The following is a 28000-nucleotide window of genomic DNA, read 5'->3' on the forward strand; positions in this document are numbered from 1 at the left end:
TATAGCGATTTTTCAGGTGTAACAGCGGTAGTCAAAGGAGCGACGCATGGAAGAAACGTTTCTTCAGCATAAGGGACTTTCATTACAGATTTGGTTATGCTTGGATATACCAAGTTTGAAAAATTAATATAATAGAAGCTAATGCGATCGTGCGTCAAAATTATGCAGTTGCAAGTGGTATAAAAAAGAGAAAACTTGTACCTGCAACGTCGAATGCGCCGGAAATGAAACAACTAAGTAAACCAAAAAAATTACATATCCGAATTCAGAGATGGGCGACCTTACCAACGATGCATCATTTAAGATTTTAAGGATTGCACTGTCAGCGATTAGACATTAGTGAGCAAGTTTTATTTTAGACACTGTTTCCTTCCATGATCAATTTGACGTGCCAAAGCGTTTTTTGAAAATTATTTTAATTTACAGAAATAGCTATGTATGGTTTCTAATGCACCACCGTATATTATTTAGCTTCGGAGAAATAACACCAAAATCTCCCCATAAAAATTGTTATAATAATAAATGGGTAGATTTTGGTGTTATTTCTCCGAATCTTCTTAAGCACCCCATTGAGTCATGGATCTTCACAATTTCAGTATATTATTTAAATAATAGCCATATAATTTATAGCAAGATCAATTTTTTTCACGATATTTATCAACGTTTTTTGCTTTTTTCGTTACTTTACAGTTCTTATCTCTTTAATTTTACGGAAACTCTCAAGAATCTATTTGTTTTACGTTCAAATATGATTATAATTTACTTGAGATTCTTTTAAGACAATACATACGTATTTCGTTATGTGTCCTTTAAATGGACGACATCGAAGGTTAGAGAACTAGGAAACTTAACTTGCAGCTATTAACAAATAATAATTGTTAAAATTTTATTTAGACTTTTATATTCCTATTGCAATATTATTTGTACGTGCTAAAAGGTTTCCAAATGAAAAAAACCTTGATTGTGAATTGGTACAATAAAACTGGGTAAATAGGTTTAAGAAATGTCAGGTGACAGTTTTGCTGATAGACCGATACCAGCGTTTAGCAGCATCCGTCTACTTGTGAACATGAGTGCATGGACAATTTACATCACGGATGAGTGTCTTTTTACCTTTTTTTTTGTTTTTTTTAAAAATAAATTTTCATTCATGGTACCTACCTTTAGCAAGTGTTCTCATGTTTAATACGGAGATTACAATAAAATAAGTACTAAATTCCAGATTTTGAGTGATATGGGTGCTATTAAAGTGACCTAATATCTTTACTGCTTTGATATGGTCCATTCCATTTAAAAAGGTACCTACATAGGATTGTACGTATGAATTCGTGCCTCATAAATACTAAAGTGCCACATTAAAATGCCAAAATCAAGGAAAATATCATCATAAATGGACTTGTCCCTGACGCTAAATGTTGAAATTTGATTTGTTACAAAAAGTTGATAATGGATATGAGATTTAGGCGGTGCAAACTATACGGGCGCGTAACAATGGAGTTCGGTACAACGAAAAGGGGAAAGAGATACATAATCTAAAAAGGATACATGTACCTCTTTGCTAAGAACCTTAAACTTCAAAACTGCTCATCATGGCTGTGTCGAGCGAAAAGAGCAAAGAAGGATCCATCGGCTCTTAGTTTAACATGCAATGCCAGGATCTGGGTCAACGATGACAAGGTAAGATTAGCTAAACCGAGCACTGATTTTGGAAGTGCAGATGGTTTCCAGTTTCAAAGCCCTTAATTGGGTATTTTATTAGTTAGGATATCGTCTTTTGACCTTTTGACTTTTTTATACGTAAGTTTCATCGTTGCTTATACCGTCGTCTAATGTTAGTTTTTAGGTTCGGCCCTCCCTTGCAAAAAATTTAGTTTATCAACCTCTTCAAATTTCAATTTTACTCGGAACCAACCACGGATATGGTCGTTGGGCTTTCCAGTTTTACTGCCCTTTTGGGTTTTTAATTGTTTTCCATCTATTGTAAGTTTTATAGCTATAGTCTCTCCTCAATGATCTCTACCATCTTGTAGATCACCTGAAGATGACCGTTGGTCGAAACATGTAGTGTATCACTTCGCTTTATTAAATTATATGGGAACGGTTTAGAAAACTTTTATTCAATATTAATAAATTATCCCATTTAGAGTTTGAACACAAAATGGACGTCACGATTCCAAATTATACCTTAATATTGAAAGTATCCAAATTTTAAATGTAGGTATACGTCTATTACATGCACAAAGTAATAAAACGTGATATTGGTGAGTAATATTGGAGATTTCAAGCTCTGAGTTAATTTAATACTTCACAGCCGACTTTCTATGTTAAAAGTCAACCGTACACCAAATACCCTCTCAGGGGAGCGAAATTCTGGTGCGAATTATTCCGGTGCGAATTGTCCGGGAGCGAAATGTCCGGGTGCAAAATATCTTTGGTGTGAATTTTCCTTGGTGCGAAATGTCCGGGTGCGAATTGTCCTGGTGCGAAATGTCCGGGAGCAAAATGTCCGGGTGCGAAATATCTTTGGTGCGAATTTTCCTTGGTGCGAAATGTCCGGGTGCGAATTGTCCTACAACCGATCCAACGTGGATTGACGTCTTATCGGATTAGATATACACAATTGCCTACTCTTACTCGCAGTTTTTATTTCATACCATGTACATAATTGTAAATATTCTAAAGCAAAATTTCCGAAAATGTACTTGCTAATTCATGATTTTGGACTTTCTCTATACTTTTGGGCCTTTTCTGTACATGATAACTCGCGAACGGTTTAGAATTTTCCAATTCTGGTTTCACTAATAGGTAGGCAATAAGTGACTAAATTTTAGTCATTTGGACTTTACGTCTGTCCGTCTGTGTTTGTCGCTCGTTGTCTTGTATAATAAGTAGGTAGTTATTATTTTATCTAAAATATTTTATTCATTTTCATTTATATTTTACCATTTTATCCTCTCCAATTGTTGAAATTCGAGTATCTTGTCCATCTATCGGTAGGTATCCATCCGTTTATGGCCACTGAATTTTCTCAAACATTTTTAATGATTATTGTGTTTAAGTACCGACTTTATATCAATTAATTTTTTAGAAATCATTGTTCTGGATTGAAGGCAATAGCTTCATTTATTTATTTATTATCCCTTTTGTTCTGAGGCGTCAACAGGCTTGCGCCCAATTACGGAGTACTACTCCGGTATTTACCTTACGAATTAGGAAAGTTGCAGAACAACCTAATTCGAAGTAGCCGGCAGAATGCTCTAAACTGATCTAAGGAATTTCCATCTCTCCCACAGATGAAAAAATTCTTACCTCAGTCCAGGTTTGAACACTCTACCTCCGACTATGTAGCCTAACGCTTTTCCACTCAACCACATAGTCGGTCTTGATTTATTGTTTATTATTCATGTATAGTACCTATAAACATTATTTTTAATTTCCAGTTAAAGATCTATAAAATAGTAGGTACCTCAATACCAATCGCTCTTGCCATCATCACAGATTTAGAAAAAGGGACCTTTACATGTAACTTTGATCTTGAATCTTCACCACGCTTTCCTTTTTTTTTGCAGTTTTTCCCCACTGTCGTACTTTTCCTGATTTTTGGTATTAAATAATTTACCTTTCCTTTGCCTATTATCTATACTATAACACTTTCAAGACTTCCCTTTTATTAGTATTTGAATTTTTGAATTGTTTCATGAATCACTCATGAATGAAAACAAGAAACTTTAAATGAAACGTATTAGGATGAGAGTGAAATCTAACATTTAACGTACTTTGATAAACATTGATATTTATTATAGAAGGAACAAAGACTACCTCCCTAATTTTTGGAGAATATTTAATCTGGAAGAGATTTCTAAAGAATTTATGATGAATCTCTAAGCAACCTCTAAAGTGTCTGTGAAGGATTTTGGTGCGTTTCGGCGGTCTTCCTGTCTTTTTTATGGATCGGGTCAGGTTTTACTGTTGTTAACTACCTACTTTCTCCTGTGTGCCCAAGAGCTGACCTCCTGATTGGAATTATCGTTGTTCTTGTTAAAAATATTTAATGTTGTACGATTCATATTTAATTGTTCTTATTAAATTTAGTTTTGATAACGGATGTTTCAATTGCGTTCGTGTTAAAAAACCCTGTAATAAACTCAGTTGAAATTAACACCTTCTTAAAATACGAGTTCTTTTGAGTCATTTTTTAATATTGGAATGTGAGCTATATAAGAGAGCCCATTTGTATTAAGTGAAGGAGCTGCGGAAATATGAATTCGAAGTCGAGCTCTCTTGAAAGAGAAGTGCGGTAGGCTGCGTGAAATTTGAGCGGTTGGACCAATTTGTGAATTCGGAAGTATGAATAGCGAATATACGTAAAGGTAGTGGAGCGCCAATTAAAATCAGCGATAAGCTAACAATTAACGTGTTAAAATTAAGTGTAAATCGACTCGTCCTAAAATTAACTATTGTTAGATCCCCAAAAAACTACCTGTCCTACAGGGAGATTTTACTTAATTGATATCAAATACAACGGCGTTTATTTACCAGTCATAATAGTAGGTATATTAAGAAATAAGCGTATTTTATAATCAATTAGTTTAAAGACCAATTATACACGCGTTTCTTATGATATTATACCTGCAATGACTTCGGTTGAAGAAGATAATATACCGTCCATTCAGTGGCTTGCAGAATCAGAAAAAGTTTGTACCTGCAAAATCCAAATGCAAAAGTCTATTATAAAGAAAATGAAAGGCTGCTGTCGTGGCTGAATAGGAAGCATCTTTCAAATACAGTTTGAAAAACTACCAGTTTTACAAGGAAAATTTATACAATTATCAAATACCTATCCGCAGTTTAAAACTTCAGATATCTATAAATCGATACGACTTTAATATATCGTTTTCCCGTCACAGAAAAAAATAGTATTATACACGGGAAAAATGTTAGATTTTAGCTCTCGGTTTTTTGTCTAAACACAACCTCGAGCTAAAACGTAATACCACAGATTTAAATAATTTAAATCTGTGGTAATACTTTTATCCCTTGTAAAATAAATAACTATTTCTCAAAGCACGCTCACATTAACATCCTCGCACCTGAGAAAATAGTTTCTGTTTTCTCACATATCCAATTAGAAAATACTTGTTACAGAGATGAAAATTAACTATCTAAATCATAAACCTATAAAAGTTTAACAGGGCACTTTATTTTACGACCACCCAGATGGTCTGTACTTTCGGCGGATTCTACTGTACGGTCACTTTACTCTCACCACCCGAATCTTCTACCCTCTCTGATTGTGGTGCCGTAGCCGAAACATGCAAATTGTTAACATCTTCCCCTGCCTCAGGACTCCTGTAAATTGTCTCAATAGGTTCATTTACGCATTCCAAACGATATAAACGCTGTACCAGACGCAATAACTCTCCATTATAAGTACGTACCGTAACTTGTCGAATTTACCGTCTTTTCCCAGTCCACAACACGACCTATAGGCCTTCACGTTTAGAAAAGTCATCGCACTCTTCATTTCGCTGCATCCAAGATATTACAGTGGAAGAATCACTTCAAAAAAGGATTCATGTTTCTGACTTAAGTTTTCTATTACCTATGTGTAAAGTATAGTATATTAAGTATGGAGAACGGTAAGGGATTTTTACCGTTCGAAGACAATTGTTTGGAGGAGGAGCGGAGCGACGACTCCAATTATTGTCTGAGAACGGTAACCCTTAACGTTCGACGTGCTTATAACATTTTTTGCGCGATCGAAATTAAAATTATGCAACCAATATAAATATGCACTAAGAAATTAACGAGCAGAATAAATTGAAATGATCGAAGTGGTATGGTGTACATCACTAGGTAACCAGTTTATTTGTCAAAACTGAAATTAATAATTTCTTGTGCATGTGTCTGATGTAGTTTGCTAGCTTTGCACTTCCGTTATGACTTTATGAGCGAGGTATTCGCCGGTGGCCGAATGGTATGTTGAAGATTTTACAGAACAAAATTGTAATTGGAATGTATTAAGAAAAACGAAAGCACATCTTCAAACACATTGATCTCTATTGCTTCAGGTTTAAATGAAGAACGTGTTCTTTCTATAGGAAACATCAGCACAAATTGTAAGTTTAATGTAACAATAATTAAAGATTAAATGTAATGTAAGACTGTTAACATTGAACTGATTGTTTTTAAAAAGGCGTCGGTAAGTATTTTTGCTGTTCTGTTTTTAGATCGGTAAGTAATTTTGGCGTCGTCGTAATCATAGCAACTGGTAAATTCCACTTACTGTCATGGAAACACACATGGTAAATAGTCAGAAATGACCGATCGCGCAAAAAGTAAGTAAGTAAGTAAGTAATTTATAGTGTTAGGATACATTGAAGAAATGCTTACACTCGTCCGAAAATCGTATAACACATAAACATAAAATACATGGAACATATAGAACAATATTACATAAATAACATGAAAATTCATTTAGAAAACAAATAATTAAAAAATACAAACAACAAAAAATAACTTAAAGCGTTAAAGTCTTGAGGTCGTCTAGCTCAAATAGTGGCAGCCAGCAATTCTAGGCGAGGAATTGCTATTTTCTTTCTTCCGATGTGTACAGCCCTAGCTTTAGCTGCCAACAAATGAACATATACCTACCTCTTTTCCTTGTGCTATACGGTAAAACACAACTGAGTACAGGCATCTTTAGAAGCATCAGCGAATATATGTAAGGGTATTTCTTTGATGTAATCCTTCAATCCTGTATAAGAGGGAATCCCAATTTTCAAAAGGTTTCACAAATCGTGTACCCAAGCTATAAACTTTTCTGCTGCCTCGTCTTCTATTTCGACATTTCATGACATCTGTCTCTTCCATAATCTTGTAGTTTCCGGAGAACTGTATCTCATGGGGTCAAAAATCTTTTGCGCCATAAATTTCTTTTTGTTACTTGTCTTTCGGGTACTTGTCTTTATCGAATTTGGGTTTAATGTCAAAACATCTGGATTTCGGTACCGCGTAAGTGTTCAAGAGCTACGCTATTTTCTCCTATATCCTTATAGCGTTTTCTCTATAACAAAACCGTCTTTTACAGTTTTCAAACATTTTTACAGGTGGTGCTCTATGGTTGCCCCTAGCAATAATGGGCTACAATTTATTAAGTCAAAAACCACTCTACTACCTATCGGTCATTTTCATCAATCCATGGAAATTTCAAAAATTCAGTGTCCTTTTCATCTACGCAGATCTGTAAAAAATGCTTTCTTTATGTCGGAAACGACTCCTATCCTATTTTACCTAAATTTCAGGAACAACGCAGGAATAACTTTAGTTAAATTCAAACCCTTCTCTAAGCACATGTTAGTGAAGGTTCGTTCTTTTCCTTGCAGGATGTGTAAAGAACTGGTCTAACGGCAGTCGTTGAACCTTCCTTTATCACGGGTTGCGGCGGCGGTAAAAAAGTCCTTTGTTTTTCGAACACCGTTCAATTTTTGAAATGATTTTAGCTTTTAAATTCTGCTTTTCCAATTTTTGTCTCCTCGTTCCGAGCTTTCTCTTAGCAATTGTATAATTTGTAGGTACGTAATGGAGGGTGTTCTTCTAACCAGGGTGGTAGCAACTTCACCTTTTGATCTACGGTTAAAGGGGTTCTCTATACCTAATACATACAGTGATAATCATGTAGAAGTAGACATAGGGATTTCCTATGTCTATTTTTACATGATAAAAAGCTTCTAAAGGACGCCTAACTTTATGCAACCAAAATAACTACCTACAACTAATGAAGATCTGCCTGTCATATTAATTAATTTGAATATTATCGCTTTGACTTCCGTATGTTAATTTTCGTTCGTGTACCATGTATTCAACTAAAGAAAAAGTTGATATTTTCAATTGTGCCGGTTAAAGGAGCTTAAAGATTTATTTTCTGTGAATCCAAAGTAACAATATTCAAATTAATAATTAATGTGACAGCCAGATCTTTATTTGTTTCAAGAAGTTGTTTTGGTTGCATAAAATTAGGCGTCTTTCAATAGTTATTTTTATCATTTGAAAGTAGACATAGGAAATGCCTATCTCTACTTCTACATGAATATCACTGTATATCGTTTCTTGTTCAGGAACTTTCACTTCAAGTGTCCAACCCACATGAGTTTCAGAGGCCATAAGACCACAGTTGACATTTGCTAGCAAATAGTGGCGCTGCTGCGTTTACCCCAATTGAAACTTCAATGGATCTTTGTGTATTGTAATCTGAAATATTTATATTCAATGCATTTAACTCTTGATTTCATGTCTAAGGACCATAAAAAATACTCTTAACGTCACCACAAATTCTTGACTGATCAGAAACCTCGATGGTACAGGTGTAATTTTAATTAAAAATGTTAACATCATAGCATAGATGCGAAGGTGCTACTTCTGACTCACCAAATAAACAATAAACAATTTGTTGCGTCTCTTTGGGTTTGAAATAAGGTATCAGAATGCATGACTTTGCTGATCCAGTGCCATTGTTTGAAAACCTATTTGACTGGCTGTTGTATCTTTCTTAGCATATTCTGTAGAGTCCTGCTGACTATTTTCTTGTCTTACCAATGGCCTGGTCCCTATTACATTTCGACACATTGCAGTCATATAAGAATTACCACAAACAACGCAACATCATAGCGCACGGCAGAGTTTAGACTGGTGTCCTACCTTGAGGCACTTAAAACATGCTCTTTTTGCTGTTACCGCAACTGTCGTTTCTCCATGTATCACTTTCTGCGTTGCAACCTGGTACAAAGAATACACGATTTGGTATTATTGACACTAGTGGAATTTACTAAATTGATTTACTAAAATTAGATCTAGAATTAGGTGACGTTTGTGTGTGCTTTTTAGCAATTTCCTTTAAAAAAATCAGTACGTTGGTCATTTTCTACTTCAGCACTTAAGAAACTCAATCTTCAGCATCACTGGCCTCGCTTTTGTATTACTCGCACCACTAGAATTAAAGTTAGATCTTTGCCAAATAGTAAGTCTTGGGGCAAGTAAGGAAACAAGAGTGCCGCATATTTGTATGTATGATGTAAGGCCTAAAAGTACCTATTAACTGGGTCTCAATCATATCATACAGTTAGCATAAACCTTCATTGGCAAGTCTTTGCGGCCATATCTAGCAGTGACACAGTCGAGAATTTTGTTATAGTTCTCGCCAAGCACAGAAAAACTATCAACTATTTGCCGCGCTCGACTACCCGCAATGGTAGCTTGAACTAAAAATCGCAATTGTCTATGGCAGTATTTGTATGAATTTTTCGAAATTGAGCCCAGAAAGGTAACAAATTTTTTATGTTATACTCGTTCGGTTTAAACTGAATAAGTGGAAATTTAAATTTTCTTTTACCTGGAGTCATCCTCAAACCTACTTGACTGACACTCGAGACGGACCCAACCTCCTCTGCAGAGTTCAATAGCTTTTCAATGTTTATCCTCTAGGTACCATCCTTTTGGTATACACGTCACACTGTTCCACTTGTGTGATTGAAGACTAGTCGGGGGTATCACTTTCGAATAATAACTTTCTTCAATTATAGGTTTAAAAAACTCCCAAGGCACTTCTACTTCTTCTGGTATGTCACAGTCACGTCGATCATGCAGGTAAACGCCCACTGCAAAGCTTATGTCTTTTTCTTCGCATGGGCTAGATAGAGATCAAAATATAATAGCATAATTTGTGTACACCTCATAGGCGACCAGGTTTGCAGTGGGCGGCTACCTCCGATGATTGACGTGACTGTTTTTATACTGGACGACGTCTAGTGCTTGCGTTTTTATGTGAATCATGGTGCATTAAATTAGAATCGGGTACGGCTGAACGGATCTTCATTATCTTTCATTTATTGAATTTGTCTGTGCCCCGAATAGAAGCACAACTATTAAAATATTTGGCAAATATGGTGGGTTTATACAATCATTATCATTAGTTCACTAAGCTCAAAATGTTTTCGTTGGTTAGCAACGCGCAATAAACCTTTGTTTCTATTGGCTACTTCTTAATGATTTTTGATAGTGAACTAATGATAATGATTGTATAAACTCACCAACTTCCGAATGGTGCGCTGTGAAGTACCTACGCTAAATGTATTTATTTCAATTTAAAATTGTGGAATCGAATCGATAAAACGCATTTAAAGCACGTTTGACGTAGTACATAATACAGAGACATTAAGTTGTTTTCTTTTCCACTCCTCAAAGCGTCGAAATTGCTCCTCCATAACCTTGTCCTGGCACATGGACTACGACCTCTAGAAACGTGCAACAAATTCGCAATAAACAAATTAATGAAGCGAAACGCGAAATTGCACGAAAGTTAAACTACGTTTCTCTCCATTAAGATTTGCAACTACATAATAATTACAAGAAAAACCAATCTTAATGTTTCAGTACAGCGATTTACTCGATTGAGGAGATTGAGAGGACGTTAGTTGTATAAGTATTTACTGTTGAACACATGCTTTCAAATCAGCAACGAACGTGTTGTTCTTGATGATGCCAATGACGTCTTCGAGTGGGAATTTTTCCCGAGAGTTTCGGAGGGCTTCAGTGACGCACTTGGTGAAGGCTTCGCCGTCAAACGATATTAAGTGGTTCAAACATTTGGTGACACCCTGCGCAACTGCTGCGATACCTGCGAAGATATTTACCACTGATGATGTAACCGCCTGCAGTGGTTTGATTAGGAAATCATTTATAGTTTTGATTAAACACTCCACTGGTTTCGTAATATTAGTGGACTGCCTCAATTCTGAAAGAAAATGATTTTTCTCTCTTTTTCATACCTAAATCATAGATTACCTAAGTTATAATTTACTTCAGCACGTCCCATCGCGCCAAAAAGCAGGCAGGTGAACAATAACTGTGCTAAGAATAATTTCATTTTGGACCCAGACTTGTTCTCGGAATTACAGATCGGTGGTTATATACGTGCTAGTGTTATCGTGGACATGTATTATTTATTACTTAATTTGTGGGTCCCCTTCTACATGTTACACATACGTGTACCTAAATCTTTTAGAACCCCTACTTTTTGCCACATTGAGGACTTAACCGCCAAGGTCGGAAGTGCCAATTCTGATTCGCAACATCAGCCGTTTTACGCTCGAGGCTTTTGACTATACGAGAAATCCCGAAAATATGTCAAAATTTATCCCCATTAACGCATCCATGCCCTTAGTAATATGTCTCGGTTATGGTAATGATAAAGATCACCGTCCTCACAGATGCCTTGGCGACGCGACTTGGGTAATCTTCACATTTCTCAAAATTATCTCATGTTATCTCTGTGAACAAACTTAGTATTGTACGAAATAAGCTAACCAAATATGCAAGGGTAGGTATTTATGCTTGTTTAGCTGGTTTCCAGTTGCTTTACCTTTATTTCGCAACGGAGAAATAAATACAGTAATCTTCTTTACCTTGAGTGCCCAGTTGTAATTTATTACACTGATTTATCGTAATATCTTCTTGAAAAAATACGAATTATTGCTACACTCAAATATGAACAAAAACCGAAATTTGCTTTATTACGCAAGAATCAACACATACTTACCAACTCTTTTATACGCTGTTATTATAGTTCAAACACACGTGTAGTTGACGTCAAGGTTCGCCATATATAGGGTAGTTAGCTAGTTACAATATTTAAACTGATGAGGTAGGTACTTTATCAAAATGTGGGTTGCAGTGACTATAGCTTAGGGTGGGCCGAAAAACGGTTTTTTTTCAAAAATTTGGAAATTTCGTTTTGGAATAGTTCGCAAAAGTTGCCTTTTCTATTTCCAATGAAAATGTTTATTAATAGTTTTTTCATTGTAATGCGTACTGTGCCCCCTACCGCGATTTAAAATAAAAAAAAAAAATAAAAAATATAAATTGGGAATTTCGAATTGGAATAGCACCCAAAAGTTTCCTTTTGTGATTTTGGTGAAAATATTCATTTACATTTTTTAAAATTTATTACGTCTTGTGCCCCCTACTAGCCCCTGAAAGTTGAGTAATTTTGCAATTTTCTAGTTTAATGCCATTTATTTTTTTATAAATGGGTCATTTATTCGTGAAATGTTTTATTATCAAATTTTGGCTTTAATAGCGAATAGAACTACATTCTAATATATACCCACCTGAATCCAGTCCGAAATAGATGGCAGATCCCATAGAAGCTCGATAGTTGAAGAACATATTTCTTTGATTCAAGAACCAGGTTCAGTTTTTCTGGGTCATACAATACCTTCGTCGGGATCAGCAAAGGACCTGTTTCGAAGGATAGTTTTTTTTTACAAGAAGATGACTTTGATTGGACTGGATTATTAGCAGTGGGGTGTGATGGCACTGTAGTCAACACGGGATCAAAGAATGGAGTTATCACTCAACTTGAATCAACGTTAGGACGTCCTTCACAGCGATTTATCTGTCAACTTTACGCCAATGAGCTACCATTGAGACATCTGTTTCAGGCACTTGAGGGCGGAACAACCGGTCCTAATGCATTTTCAGGTGTATTGGGTATGAATTTAGTTAAATGTGAAAGTTTGCCAGTTGTTCAATACGAGAACCTATGGACTGTGAATTAGTGGAAGTAGATTTTAACGACCTAAGTACGGATCAAAGATATTTGTATAAGATTTGCTCTGCAATATCGTCTGGTCAATGCTTTGACCAGCTAGCGAACCTAAGTCCAAGTAAACTGAGCCATTCCCGCTGGCTTACTTTGGCAAACCGCATATTATTGCGTCTCTATATTTCGACGGAAGAATCCAGCTCAAATTTAAAAGAATTGACAAATTTTGTTCTGAAAGTTTATGCTCCGATGTGGTTTTTAATTAAATTGAATACATCATGTTCAAATGGGGCAAAGCATGTTTGGCAAACCATTAACCTAAGTCGATATTTGAGAGACGATTTGAAAAGAATTATTGATCCAGTTATCCAACGCAATGCATATTTCGCACACCCAGAGAATTTGTTAGTATGTATGCTAAGTGACCCTCGTCCCCATATCAAAGAACTTGCCACGACGGATTTTAAACGCTAAGAGAAGGGAAAATTCAAGAAAAATTCGTCTTTTCATACTACCGAAACTAAATTTTGAGGAAGATGAGTACACTAACTTAATCGACTGGCATAATAATGAAATCACTTCACCGCCACTACTTCAAAATTTAGAAGTGGGTGGCAAAATATTTTAACTGAAATCCCGTATACTTTCGTTAATATTGATCTTAAATCCTATCCCTGTCATTCTCAAGCAGTGGAAAGATGCATAAAATTAGTAACGGACGCTACCTTATCAGTTGTTGGTTTCCAAAGAAGAGATGGGTTTATAAAAGCAAGGTCGTAGACTAATGCCCCAATTTGAGAGCAAAAAAGACTTCTTACAATAAGTTTATCCGTTTTACATTTTATTACGGGACCGATTTCTTCATTTGTTTGTTAGTTAATAGTTTAAAAGTGTAGTGTAAGATAATAAAAAAAAATAATAAACAGAATGAAAAATTTGATTCTCAATTTTTTTTTATAACTTGATTGTCGGTAGGGGGCAGAAGACTCAATGTAATAAAAAAAACGACAAATAAACATTTTTGTTACTATAACACATGGCATCTATTGCGCTCTATTTCAAACCGAAATTCCAAATTGGATTTTCTTTTTTTTTTGAAAATTTTAAGTTTCGGTAGGGGGCAATAGATGAATGACAATCAAAAAATAGTTAATAAACATTTTCATTGTAATAATAAAAGGCTACTTTTGCGAACTATCCCCAAGCGAAATTTTAAAATTTGATTTTTCGGCCCACCCTAGCTCAATCGAATCGAACGATTTAGATCTGACCTTTTTCCTAAAGCACTATAACTACTAATCACTTGTTGATAATGCATCATGGTTGAGCATATTGAATGCAACACATAAAGTAGAAAACTCTTTCTTTTATATCTAAACTACTTAAACTATGGAAACAAAAGGCTATTTAATAGCAAATTGCCTGACCTACAATTTGAAGAAAATGGTGTTCTTATAGGCTAAAGTGCATTTCCCACTGGGATTATTATAAATTTATAAGCAGTCTTATCAATACGGCTGTTAAAAGAGAATAAAAGGCGTATCTATTGAATTGAAGCTAAAGAATGGGTCTATCAAAACTACTTGGTCCAAACTAAAGAGATTGAATCTATAGGAAACAAGTTAAAAAGTAATCGTAAACGATTTACATAAAGCGCATTTCCACTTGCATTCATTTCCCATTTGTAAGATGCAACTTCTGTTAAAATCGTTAAAATCCGGCCACAAATATAAAAGATAGCGTTGCACATGGGCAATCCATTGTTGACGTGCTACTTCAATTTCAGTTTATGAGAAGAATTTCATTTCAATGCTTTTCCAAATAAGAAAGTTGGAACTGCGCATGCGCAAACCTAAATTTTAAAACTAATGTTAGATTTTCCTTTGTTCCAAGCGACTAAGTATCAAATTTCACTTAAATAGTTCCATAGATAAAAAAGTTGGCACGGCGCATGCGCAAAATAAAATTTTGAAACTGGCGCTAGATTTTCCTTTATTTCAAGTGCCTATGTATCACATTTCATTTAAATTCTTCCATAAATAAAAAAGTTGGCACTGCGCATGCGCAAAACCAAATTTTGAAATTGGCGTTTGATTTTCCTTTATTCGAAGTGCCTATGAATCAAATTTCGTTTAAATTCTTCCATAAATAAAAATGTTGGCACTGCGCATGCGCAAAACCAAATTTTTAAATTGGCGTTTGATTTTCCTTTATTCCAAGTGCCTATGTATCAAATTTCATTCAAATACTTTTATAAGTAAAAAAGTTTGCAATTCGGTTTACAAATGGTCGAGATGCGAAAAGGGCACTGTGAATTTTGAATCGATTCCATTCAACTTTTGGCATTGCGTATTATATGGCTAAAGCTATGCCCATATTGAATTTCATGCAATTCAGTTCATAACTAACGGAGATGTAAAACCGATCGAACATTTCTAAACAAAGTTATCGTTCACACGGACAGATAGATGGACAGACAGACAAAGGAACAGACGGAGAGACCAACCGGCAGGCGACAGATAGCAATGCAAAATTATAAATGATCTCTAGGATCGTTAATAAACGGCAAAAGTGTAAAATTATGGAACATGTAAAAAACGGTTTTTTTGTTTTTTTTGCAATAACTTTTTTTGTAAGCGGTACAGAAAAAATTCCTTCCTTGGTACAAGACTCGACACCATAACGAACCAAATAGCGAAAAAAGTAGAACAATAGCTCTTAAGATAAAAAACTAGTACCGTCGCAAAGTTAGCGGACGGACGGACGGACGGACGGACGGACAAAGTGGCCACAATAGCGCATTTTTTTTTTATTTTTGTGGAAATGCGCTAAAAACACATTAAAATATTTTAAAAGGTTTCAAATGTTTAGGTATTCATTTAGGTGTGATAGTACGCTTTTTCTACTAGAAATTGTTTTAATGCAAATCTAAATTTTTTGTAGGTTTTAATGGCCTTAATATTTGGCGGTAGTGCATTAAAAATTTTACACGTTCGAAACGATAAATTTTTTTGAAACGATGATCTGTGTGTGCCAGGGTTTAAGTACATCTTATGTCGAGTGTTGTAAACATGTTCAGAAAAAAAAACGATTTTTTTCTAAACCCTAAACAACATATCTCCAGAATGTAGGTGTCTATTACCGTTAATATCCTTAATTCTTTGAAAACCGGTCTGCACGACGTATTGAAAGGTAAAGAGCATATAATCCTAATAGCGCGTGTTTGCAGAACAAGTATGCGCTGAACGTGAGTACTGCCACCCCAAGTACATATATTGTACCGCATATGAGAGTGAAAGTTGGCGTGGTACAAAGTCAGTAACGTTGATTTGTTGCATAGCTTCTTAAGAACGCTTAAAGAATAGCAACAGTTTCTAAGTGATTTGGAGACAGTGTCAATGTGAGCAAACCAACCCAAGTCAGAACTTACAGTAAGCCCAAGCCGAAGGTTGTCTTACAGCACGTGAATTCATTTAAATCATATTTTTTTAAGCCAAACGAAATCACAGTAGTTTTGGCAGCGTTAAGTATGATATTATTGTTGCTGCACCATGTGCTTAATTTGTCTAGCGTGAGCTTTATCTGCAACTTCAAAGACATTATACAACGTGATTTAATTAATATATTTGTGTCATCGGCGTATGATGTAATAAATGTAGAATCGCCATCATCGCCCTCTTTCAGATACGAAACCAGGTCATTGCTGTAAAGAATAAATAGCGTCGGACCGAGAATTGAGCCTTGAGGAACTCCTGTTAAAATGGGCTTGTCCACGCTGACCCTGAGGCAATTCAACGAATTGCGTTCTCGAAGATATGATTCAAACAAATTGAGAGTAGTACCTCGAATGCCGTATTGAAACATTTTGCTAATTAATTTGTTGTGGTCAACAGTTTCAAAAGCAGCCGAAAAGTCAATAAATAAACCAACAGTTAAACGACGCTTGTCAATTGCAGAAACCGCTTCTGCAATATATTGACATAAAGCTGTATCAGTCGATCTGCCTCTGATAAAGCCATGTTGAGAATCATTGATGATATTATTTTTTGTTAAATAATTGATAAGTTGATTATTAATTAGATATTCGAGTACTTGTAGAAAAACTAGAAAGCAGACTGATTGGTCTGTAATTACATACATCACTTGGGTCACCTTTTTTTAACAAAGGTTTCACAATTGCGGTTTTTACTTACTTCAGTTCACTCTATCAATTGCCCATGTTCAAGGGATCTACTGGATTTTTACTCTTTAGTATTTGTTGATCGCGGCTGTGTGGGAAAGGTCACCTGTCAGTTGATGAGTGATTAAAAAAAGCACCAACACAGTACACCCTCACACACACAAATATTACATACATTCAAACAAACAGACATTGTTACTTACAGAAATACATCATTATTGTGTTCTTTAGTTTAATTTACCTACTTTACTCTCAACGTGTTTAGTTGTTACCTAACTAAATATTAATTCGGTCCACCTCATATTCCTACATACTCCAATAATGATAAGCCTTAGGGTAAATAAGTAAGTCCTCGTCCTTTTACAGCATTGTAATACCTGTAAAGGTATTAATTAAAGAACCTCCCAGTTTCAATCATTTATTACAATTAATCGATTTAGGTGACAATCACCTATGCGGGAAAGTACAATAATGTACCTACAGTCAACAATTGGTTTCAGTTTAGCCTCAGGCTTATTGTACCTTCAGTTTTTCGAGCAGGAACACATTATTTTACATATCCGGACATTTTATTTTATTCCCACACTATGACAACTTGCGAAGGGCATTCGTTTGGCAATCGGAGTCCACAAGCAATTACATAAGAATCTATTTACTACAGAAACTGGATATAAAAATTAAGAAATTACTGTATATAGATTATATAGACCAAGGATCTAATTTACTACGGTTTTCATTTGTAATCAATACTGGATCACCTGGTTTTAATCGAATTTCGCATGAACTGGCATTACACTATAATTTACGACTTCGTTTCGCTTTCTCTAGGTACTCTCCGGTTCTTTTTTGACTTTGAGACAATTGTAACCTATCTTCTTGATCATAGGCGCCCATTTTATAAAGTGGGCCTACTCGAGATCCGTTAAGATTTTCGGGCAAATACTAGTTATAATAGTAATAGTAATATTTTATTGTGTGTTGTGTTTATACACTTACACTCGTCAACAAAGATAGGTACATAAAACAATAAAACGGACGTATAGTTACAATCACATTGTATATGAACGTAGAAGACTTACAATAAGGTTGCATATTAGCTGGGAGACAATTAAACAAAAATTGGGACTGAAATCGTATGCGAATATTGCCCTTGAGTCTAGTGTTATGGTCGTGAATTTGACTGTTGAAACGGTATATAAAATAAGATAAATCGTTTAAATAAACAGCTGAAGTTTGAATTATAACGTATGGAAGTTTTATTGCCATCAACATGTTGATCTCTAGCGATTGGATTCATAATTTGGGAATTCCGAAGTATTGTTGGACGGAATTCAGGGGCGGATTGATCCGGGGGGGCGGGTGGCGGTTGCCACCTGGCCTGTAGATCATAATGGCCCGTTGGAAATTTATAAGTATGTGCTGTATTTAGTTTCTTGCACTATTAATAAATTATTAACACGTTTCTCTAATTGGGGTTGATGTTAGGTTGTTAAAAAATTCTGTTTTAATTGAAGTGTTTTACAATGAATTTATCATTTTTGGTCGTAGCATGAAAGTGCTGAAATACAATGATAGGCGACGCACCTCGTGTGGATTGTATATTTTGTTACTTTTCATTATCAGCTGCAATTTAAAAAAAACTGTATGGTAATTTTCTATAAGAAAACTTTTTTTCCGGGTCGATCAGAGACAATTTTTTCTTCGGGGCTCAAAAAAAGGCAGTGTATTACCTTCCTTTTTTACCAAAAATCGACTACACCAAAAATTCTCAGGAAAACACTTTTTCTTATTAAGTTGGGTGCGTAGAATCCAAATCAATTCGTACTTTTTCGATCAGACTTCTCAATCAAAAGTTGTAGGCTAGAAACCAATTTCGAAAAAAAATTCAAAGGGCTGTAACTTTTGAACTAGTAGCCCAATCTTGGAACTGTTTGAAATTATGGATTCTACAGGCCACATTCTATCGGCCCGTAACCTATGCAATTCCACCTGGCCCTTAAGTACCCAGTCCGCCCCTGACGGAATTCACCTATAACTCCTATAGTGAGGATATAATACCATTGCCTGCGAATGCCGACACCTTTAAAATATCTTTCCACCTGCTCATAACAAACGGACATTGCTTGGTGTTTATTGTAACAAAATGTAAACTCATTTATGTACATTCTGACTCATTGAGGGTACGACGCGTACGTTCACTTCCTCCTATCGATTGAGTGTGGATAAGCTGTGGAAATTTCGTGGGAGATGTTCAACAATTTTGAAAGATTTGCAAAAATTTCATTTTTATTATGCCTGAATCACAATCTCCGTTTTAAACACACAAATGCGTGCGAAAAAATGCCTACACACGTGCTTTAAAGTTGCTAGGCAAATATACTTTAATATTGGATTAAGATTAAGTGGTAGAACAGTCGCCTAATTTTGGCAAGACTGAACTTCGTCCCTTTGGACACTCCTTTTCTTCTTTTTTTTTAAATTGTTTTCTTGTTTTGTTATTATATATTATTGAGGTGGAAGTATGTCCAATAAATGGATTATTATTATTATTATTATTATTAACTCTTTAATCATGTATTACCAAAACGTGCGTGGTATCAGAACTAAGATTAATCATTTTAATAATGCACTTATCTCTTCTTGTGTCGACTATGACGTTATTATACTAACCGAAACGTGGTTGCACAGCGGTATTTTAAACAACGAACTTGAACTAAACAATAAATATGTTATCCACAGGTGTGATCGCAGTAGCGAAACTAGCAACTTATTACGTGGTGGGGGTGTTCTAATTGCTGTAAAAAACACTATGTTCAGTAAAATAATTAATATCAGTGTTAAAAGTATTGAGCAGTTATTCCTTCAGATTGAGTGTAACAATCACGTTTATATAGTTGGTGTGGTCTACATCCCTCCACGTTCCCACAGTTCCTATTACACCAAGCACTGTCAAGCAATTGAAGAAGCAATGGACAGTAATATGAACACGCCATTTTATTTATTTGGAGATTATAATTTGCCCGATTCCTATTGGATCAATGAAGAATTAGCGGTTCGGGGAGAGACGTCTTCTACAAGTCAAATAGACCTCGACATATTAGCTGCACTGAATGAGACGTGTTGTTATTTCAACTTATATCAAGTAAATGGCATCCCGAACATGTATGGAACTAAGTTGGATTTGGTATTCACCAATTCACAAAATTGTTCTGTTTCAACATCACTTGACCCATTACTAACATGTGACACGTATCATCCTCCACTTTTAATTGAAATTAGTACGAAAAACCCACTTTTCCTTAAAGAAACTGCATTTGTTATCTCTCCTCCCCTAACACTACTTTTTAATTATTCGCTTTCAACCGGCTACGTTCCCGATACCTGGAAAGTAAGCTATGTCACACCCATACATAAATCAGGCGACAAATCTAATATTCGTAACTATCGCCCAATTTCAATCTTAAATATAATTCCAAAAATCTTTGAAAATATTATAGTTGATAAAATCACCCCATTATTTAGCAATATTATAACTGAAGAGCAACATGGTTTTACGAAAGGCAGATCTACATGTACAAACTTGCTAGTTTACCAACAATATATTTAAAAGCGTTAGAGAACGGTCACTAAGTTGATGCAATATACACGGATTTTACAAAGGCGTTCGATAGAGTTAATCACCAACTCTTACTAAATAAATTATCAAGTTATGGCATAAAAAATCCGCTGTTAAACTGGTTTACTAATTATCTGTCAGGGCGTCAGCAAATAGTTAAAATAAAGCAATTTACTTCCTACGCAATACCAATAACTTCAGGAATTCCGCAAGGGTCACATGTAGGCCCGCTATTGTTTAATATTTTTATTAATGATATTTCTAGTTGTTGAAGAAATTCAAAATTTTTACTATTTGCAGATGACCTTAAGTTGTATTCAATTGTAAGGTCCGCTTCAGATGCCATAACGCTCCAATCTTCTCTAAATGAAGTCCTACAGTGGTGCCAAAACAATGATATGTGCCTCAACTTTTCTAAATGCTGTGTGATGCGTTTTCATCGAATCTCTAGGCCCTATCTGTTCAATTATATGATAGAGAATGTCTCTTTGTGTTCTGTTTCAACAATTGTTGACCTCGGTGTTACTCTTGACCCGGCCCTAAGATTTCATCAGCACATTAATAACTTAACTTCGAAAGCTCTACAAAAACTTGGTTTCCTGAAGCGCACTACGGCCCATTTTACACACATACAGACGATAAGGTCGTTGTACTGCTCGATAGTAAGGAGCAATATTGAGTACTGCTCTCCTGTTTGGTCCCCACACTTTGATAAGTACATCCATAGAATTGAGTCCATTCAACACAAGTTCTTAGATATGCGGCATTTAAATTAAAGATAGCAATACATAGTAACGATTTTTCTTATGAAGAAATACAGCGTATTTTGAACTTACAATCCTTAAGTACCCGTAGGAAGTTTGCAGATGTGTACATTTTATTTAAATTAGTTAACTCTGATATAGATTGCCCATACTATTGTCAAACATATGCTTAAACGTTCCCTCCAGAATTTTACGTAATATACAATTATTCCATGTTCCCTTCCACAGAACAATGTACGGACAATACTCTCCTCTAGTAAGAATGTGCAATTCCGCAAATGTACTATCACAGATTTAAATCTGTGGTACTATGTACTAATATTAACTTTTTTGGTACTACATTTGTTGCGCGATTGAATTATTAATTAATAAAACCGCCGAGTGTTTTCTCATACGATATATTTAATTTGAATGTTACATTACGAGTGTAAAATAACAACTAACTTATGCCTAATTACACTGTCCTCCTGACTTTCCCCTACTACTCTACTACCCTGCTTCAAGGGCAGAGAAACCTGTTGGGACGCAACATTCAGCCCCCTGTTGAAACATTCATGATTTCAACAATTCTACTGATATCTACTGATAAAGTATTACATCTATAAACCTGGAACAAAATACGGTTCCTAACGATAAGTATAATAACAAGAATACATAATATAAAAATATACATCATAGAAGCAATAATGAATAAATTGTTAATTATAACGTTCATAAGAAGAAATATGTACAGTTCTGAATACTTAAAGTAAATTTCTGATTAAAAAGTCTATATTTTATTTACATTGTGCGTTGATTTGGTGGAACAGTAGTTACAGTCTCTGATTGCTGTATAGGCAAAACACACACTTTGTTGATTGCCCGTTTTATCACACCACCTTTTGTTTTAATTGAAACTACGCGCACCTTTTTGTCATTGCCACTGTGAACTTCTACGACGCGTCCATACGACCATTGGAGAGGTGGGAGGTTCTCTTCTTTTACCAACACCATGTCTCCGACGACGAGATCCTTTTTGGGAGATTTCCACTTGGTTCGTTGTTGTAGGTTATTTAAGTATTCACGCTGCCACCGCCGCCAGTAATGCTGCCTAATCTGATCCACTAGTTGCCATCTGGAGAGTGTGTTCATTCTTAATTGCGTGACATCTGCTTCGATTGGGGCAACTAATAAATCTCCAATTAGGAAATGGCTAGGGGATAGGGCGTTTAAGTCGTTGGGATCGTTACTCAGTGGAGTTATAGGACGGGAATTTACACACGCTTCGATTCCCGCCAGAACCGTATACATCTCCTCAAAAGTGAGGTTGGCGCTTCCTACAACCTTTTTCAAATTTTGTTTTACGAGTTTTATGCTTGCCTCCCAAAGACCTCCTTGATGAGGCGCTCTAGGGGGTATAAAATGCCATTTAATGTTATGTGTAACAGTATTTAATTGATTTTTTAAAGCCTGAGAGTGGAGAACTCTTTGGAACTCACGATCCGCTCCAACGAAATTCGTGCCATTGTCTGAATAAAAGTCGGTTACGTGACCTCTCCGAGCAACAAACCGCTTCACAGCTCCTAAGAATGAGTCGGTAGTTAAGTCTCCGACTAATTCTAGGTGGACCGCCTTGGTCGCTAAACAAATGAATAATGATATGTACCCTTTAACCAATCTTTTTCCACGACCTCTGCCTTCCTTTAACGATAAAGGACCCGCGTAATCTACTCCGCAATGGATGAACGGTCTTGCCATAGTAACGCGATCAAGCGGAAGGTTACCCATAATTTGAGTGGAAGCGATGGGATTTACTTTGTAACACCTTACACACTCTTTTAAAACTTTTTTAACTTGGTCTTTGCCTGAAATTGGCCAATATTTTTGCCTAAGGGAATGTAACGTGGTTAATTGACCTGCGTGAAGTAAGCGTATATGTTCTTCGCGAATTAGTGAGCTAATTAAGTGATGCTTCGGTAATATAATTTGATGTTTGGCATCAAAGGATAAATTTGCGTTATCTAGCCTTCCCCCTACCCGCAACAATCCGTTTTCGTCGAGAAAGGGACTCAAAGCCAAAATGGCGCTATTACTCATGATACTCTCTTTACGTTTCAATTTTTGAATTTCATTCGGAAATGTAATAGTTTGTAAAGTACGAATTATTATTAATTCTGCCTGGCGTATTTCTGAAAGCGTTAAATTTCCTAATTGTTTTTGTTCTTTATTCTTGACATTATATACAAATCTTTTGCAATACGCAATTACATTACAGAGACGTTTAAAGGATGATATATTATCGAAAATATCTAACTTTGGTATCGTGTTGGCAATAAGGCATGTTATTTGGATCGCTTTTAAATCCGGTATATCTTTTAATGGTGTAACGTCGGGTTGACTCGGACCTTGAGAATCGGGAAGTAGTAAAAATGTTGGTCCATGCCACCACATATGGAGTTCAGCTAACTCGCTCGGGAGGGCACCGCGGGAAATTATGTCGGCGGGGTTTTCTTTTGTGGGAACGTGTTTCCACACGGCATTAGATGTACTGTCTTGGATTTTGGTTACTCGATTTGCCACGAATGTCTTTAACTTAGAGGGTTCTGTTTTTAACCACGCTAAAACTATGGTCGAGTCCGTGTACAGCGATATTTGGCTAAATACAATATTTATTGCCTGAGTTACTTTATTTAACAGACGAGCTAAGAGTAGTGCCGCACATAATTCTAATCTGGGGATAGTGATTGTTTTTACCGGGGCTATTCGAGATTTAGAGCACATTAAATGGCTAGTAACTAACTGGTTATTGGAAATCGACTTAATATAGATACACGCTCCATATGCCTTTTGAGAAGCATCGCAAAAACCATACAACTCAAATTTGGAGGTAATTGGTGATTCTGTGACTCGCCTTGGAATTTGATAGGTAGCTATTATTGGCAAATCTTTGCAAAACTGTTGCCACGCGGTAAAAATAAACGCGGGTACTGACTCATCCCACCCTACTTGGAGTTGCCATAAATGTTGCAATAGAATCTTAACAGTAACAATTACTGGACCTACTAACCCTAACGGATCATAAATTTTGGATATTATCGATAATATTACTCGCTTAGTTACTCGATTATTTGAAGTATGGTAGTTATTAGAAAACTTTAAGATATCTGCTTCACAATTCCATAACAGACCTAACGTTTTGGTTTCACTTTGCTTGTCCAATTGTATGTCATTAGTTATGTTAGCTTGGGTATCAGGTATTAATCGTGGATCATTTGAGGCCCATTTCGTTAACTTGAAACACCCTCCCCTTAGAATTTGATCAATTTCGTTACGTAATTTTATAGCTTGATCCAGATCATCTGCGCCTGTTAATAAGTCGTCTACATAAAAGTCTTCTAGAATTGCTCTACGAGCACAAGGCGTCGAAGTTGCCTCCAACCCTAGTTGTTTTATACAACGCATGGCAAGGTAAGGTGCAGGGCCTGTTCCGTATGTAACGGTATTTAATTCGTAAGTTTGCAACGGCTGGGTACGTGATGATCGCCAGAAAATTCGTTGATATTTGCGATCGTTTTTGTGGACTTCAATTTGCCGAAACATTTTTTCAACGTCTGATGAGATTACAAATTGGTACGTTCGGAAACGTAACAATATCAACAACAGTTCTTGCTGAAGAGGAGGACCCACATGTAATATGGAGTTCAGGCTTAGTCCGTTATTAGTTTTTGCGCTACCATCAAAAACTACTCGCAATTTAGTTGTCACTTTATTTTCATTTACGACTGCGTGGTGTGGTAGGTAGAATGCATTATTCTTATCAGTTACATTACTGGGTACCAAACTCATGTGGCCTAATTTACAATATTCATTTATAAAATCTACATATCTAATTTCTATATCATGGTGTTTACTGAATCGTTTTTCCAAAGAATAAAACCTTTTTTCAGCATTAAAAACTGACGAACCTAACATTACGGGATCTTTCTTAAACGGTAACCTGACGACAAACCTACCGTCTGACTTACGTGAATATGTTTGTAAAAAATGATTTTCGCATTCTATTTCGCTGAGTGAGTAACAAGGCTGACTGTCTTTAATTTCCTCGATCTCCCAAAAACGTTTAACATTGTCATTGATCACATCCATATTTAATTGGCTTACACTACGATTTGAACGATCATTATTTGAAATGTTTGGTAATATTGCGTTTCCACCAAATATCCAACCCAGGTGCGTTTTCTGTAGAATCGGTTGGTTTTTGATTTTAATTTGTCCCACACATAAAAGAGTCCAAAAGACCTCGGCTCCTAGAAGTATATCAACGGGTAACGATTTGTGAAAATTTTCGTCCGCTAGTTTAATACCAGATGGGATTTGAAAAATATTTCGGTCGATATCAATATTCGGTAAACGATCCGTAATTTTTGCTAAAGATAAGCAGTCAATCTTAGTCGTGAAAGCATTAAATTTTGATTTTATAGTAACATTTACTATTCTATTTGCAGAAGAAACGTTTTGATTAATTCCAATAATTGTCCAATCGATATAATTAGAGGGAAGTTGTAATTTATTAGCGAGTTCAATTGTTATAAAATTTGATTGACTGCCTGCGTCTAATAAAGCCCTGCATACGTGGATTTGCCCCCTAGCATCTAAAATTTCTAAAGTTGCGGTAGATAAAAACGTATATACATGTGATTTTAATGCTCTGCTTACATGATTACAAGAAGTTTGATTTAATTCTTGGGTTGGGGCACTAGTAGAGGGTTGCGAAATCGGTTTATTAACATGGAAACGCGTATTATGTTTTCGTTGGCAATGTTTGCACCCATTGGATCTACAGTTAATGGTGTTGTGGCCTTCGCGCAAGCAATTTGTGCAAAGTCTTAGACGTCTGGCTTCTTGTAGCGCATTTTCGGGGGTTAATTCATTAAATTTGTCACATGAAAATATGTGATGAGATTGGCTACAAAAGGAGCATTTAATCGGAGTCGAGGGTTGTACTGTTAGCGCTGCATTATTTACAGCGCGTTGGGGTTGCGTAAATTTTGATTTAAAAGGCATGAATTGATTGAAGGTCGTTTTAGTTCCTTTGTCAAATTGTAATGATTCTAGCAAGTTGCATTTGTGCTTTAGAAAATCAAGTAGATCATCCAATACCGGAATATCATCGATACATTCATTCTCCCAATCACGTGTAGTGACATAATCCAGCTTACCAAGTACCAAGTGAATAATCAAGACATCCCATCTATCAGTTGGCAACCCTAAGTTACTTAACACTTTTAAATTTAATGATATTTTATCAATTAATTGGCGCATTGCGACGCTGTTGTCTTTTGTCACTGTAGGCAAAGCAAATAAGGCATTAATGTGAGTTTTAATAATCAATTTTTTGTTATGGTAGCGTTTTGTAAGTAAATCCCAAGCAATTTTATAATTTTCGACCGTGATTGATAACGATTCTACTACTTGAGCAGCCTCGTTTTTTAGACATGATTTCAGGTAATGCAGTTTTTGAATGTCAGAAATGTTTTTGTCATCGTGTATCAAGCATTTGAATGTTTCGTGAAATGATAACCATTGGTCATAATTACCGTTAAAGGTTGGCAAATTTATGGCAGGTAATTTAAAGGCACCTTTTGTCTTAAATTCAATAGAATTATTTTGGGTTTGCGGATCGGCTTTAGGTATCGTAACCGGTTCTAATTGTTGTTTCGCTAATGAAACAAGTCTAAAATATTCGTTTTCAAATTTTTCGCTTTCTTGTGAATTCCTAAGTGAATCATTCTCCCTTTCAGGGTCATCATCATTTACAGTCAATGCACACATAACTTCAATATCTTCTTGAACAATTGAAAACTCATTAAGCACACCCAGAAATTTATCGTATCTAATCTTTAATTCTATTGATTTAGTTGAATTGTATGAGTCGAGGAATTTTGAGAATCTGGTTAAATGGCCTTTTATAACCCCACGTTTTGCAATTAATGTTTTTAAGTCTGACATTTTGAAAAGATGCAATTTGGATTTGAACGAGACGTGAGTTACGTGTGATGTAATAATAATATGATACAGGATAATTGATAAAAGGATTGGAGACTTACTTGTGGTACTTGCAAACGGTGTGTAGCGATGTTTCTTCTTTTTCGATGACGGGCCGTGATGTAGCAGCGTAAATCGTGAAGCAGGAAGCAGTAATTGCGATTACGATTATTCTCGGTGACGGGATTTGATGTAGAACCGTGGATCGTGAAACCGGAAGCAGTACTTGCCAGAAATTCGTGATTATTCTTTGCTGATGAGCTTTGATGTAGAATCGTGGATCGTGAACGGGAAGCAGTAATTGCCAGCGACGATTTTTCTTAATGCGATGCGAATCTTCTCAATTGAAGAGGTTCACTAATAATTGGGACTAACGAGATGCGCGATAACGTTTCGATAAACCGATTCTTCTTAATTGAAGACGTTTCTTAATTGAAACTAAAGAAAAGCACGATCACGATTATTTTTTATAATATCCGACTCGAAGGACCATGTTGCGCGATTGAATTATTAATTAATAAAACCGCCGAGTGTTTTCTCATAACGATATATTTAATTTGAATGTTACATTACGAGTGTAAAATAACAACTAACTTATGCCTAATTACACTGTCCTCCTGACTTTCCCCTACTACTCTACTACCCTGCTTCAAGGGCAGAGAAACCTGTTGGGACGCAACAACATTTATCGAATTCCGAAGGAAGCTGATGTTACACAACGGTTAATCAGTATAATTTGGGTTTGTATTCTTTTTTACGTAGGTGTTTACTTAAGGGTTTTTAGAAACAATGAAATTTACCATTCCTTTTTTCAA

The 28000-nt window shown here is 35.8% G+C and overlaps 3 protein-coding genes across 3 annotated transcripts in view; all 3 read right to left on the reverse strand.

Annotated features, from left to right (window-relative positions):
• LOC116173244 (beta-2 adrenergic receptor-like) overlaps positions 1–28000 on the reverse strand; it is a 97105-nt gene that overhangs the window by 14693 nt on the left and 54412 nt on the right. The gene's annotated exons all lie outside the window — the stretch shown is intronic.
• Positions 10417–11360, reverse strand: LOC116173257. The gene is made up of 2 exons (XM_031490615.1): positions 10840–11360; positions 10417–10789 (listed from the first exon to the last, which is right to left on the reverse strand). The coding sequence occupies exons 1-2, from the start codon at positions 10919–10921 to the stop codon at positions 10482–10484; spliced, it is 390 nt and encodes a 129-aa protein (XP_031346475.1). The 5' UTR covers positions 10922–11360; the 3' UTR covers positions 10417–10481.
• Positions 21942–22898, reverse strand: LOC116173565. The gene has a single exon (XM_031491091.1). The coding sequence runs from the start codon at positions 22896–22898 to the stop codon at positions 21942–21944; it is 957 nt and encodes a 318-aa protein (XP_031346951.1).

The sequence above is a fragment of the Photinus pyralis genome, unplaced genomic scaffold, assembly GCF_008802855.1.
Source record: "Photinus pyralis isolate 1611_PpyrPB1 unplaced genomic scaffold, Ppyr1.3 Ppyr1.4_LG6, whole genome shotgun sequence".
Lineage (NCBI taxonomy): Eukaryota > Metazoa > Arthropoda > Insecta > Coleoptera > Lampyridae > Photinus > Photinus pyralis.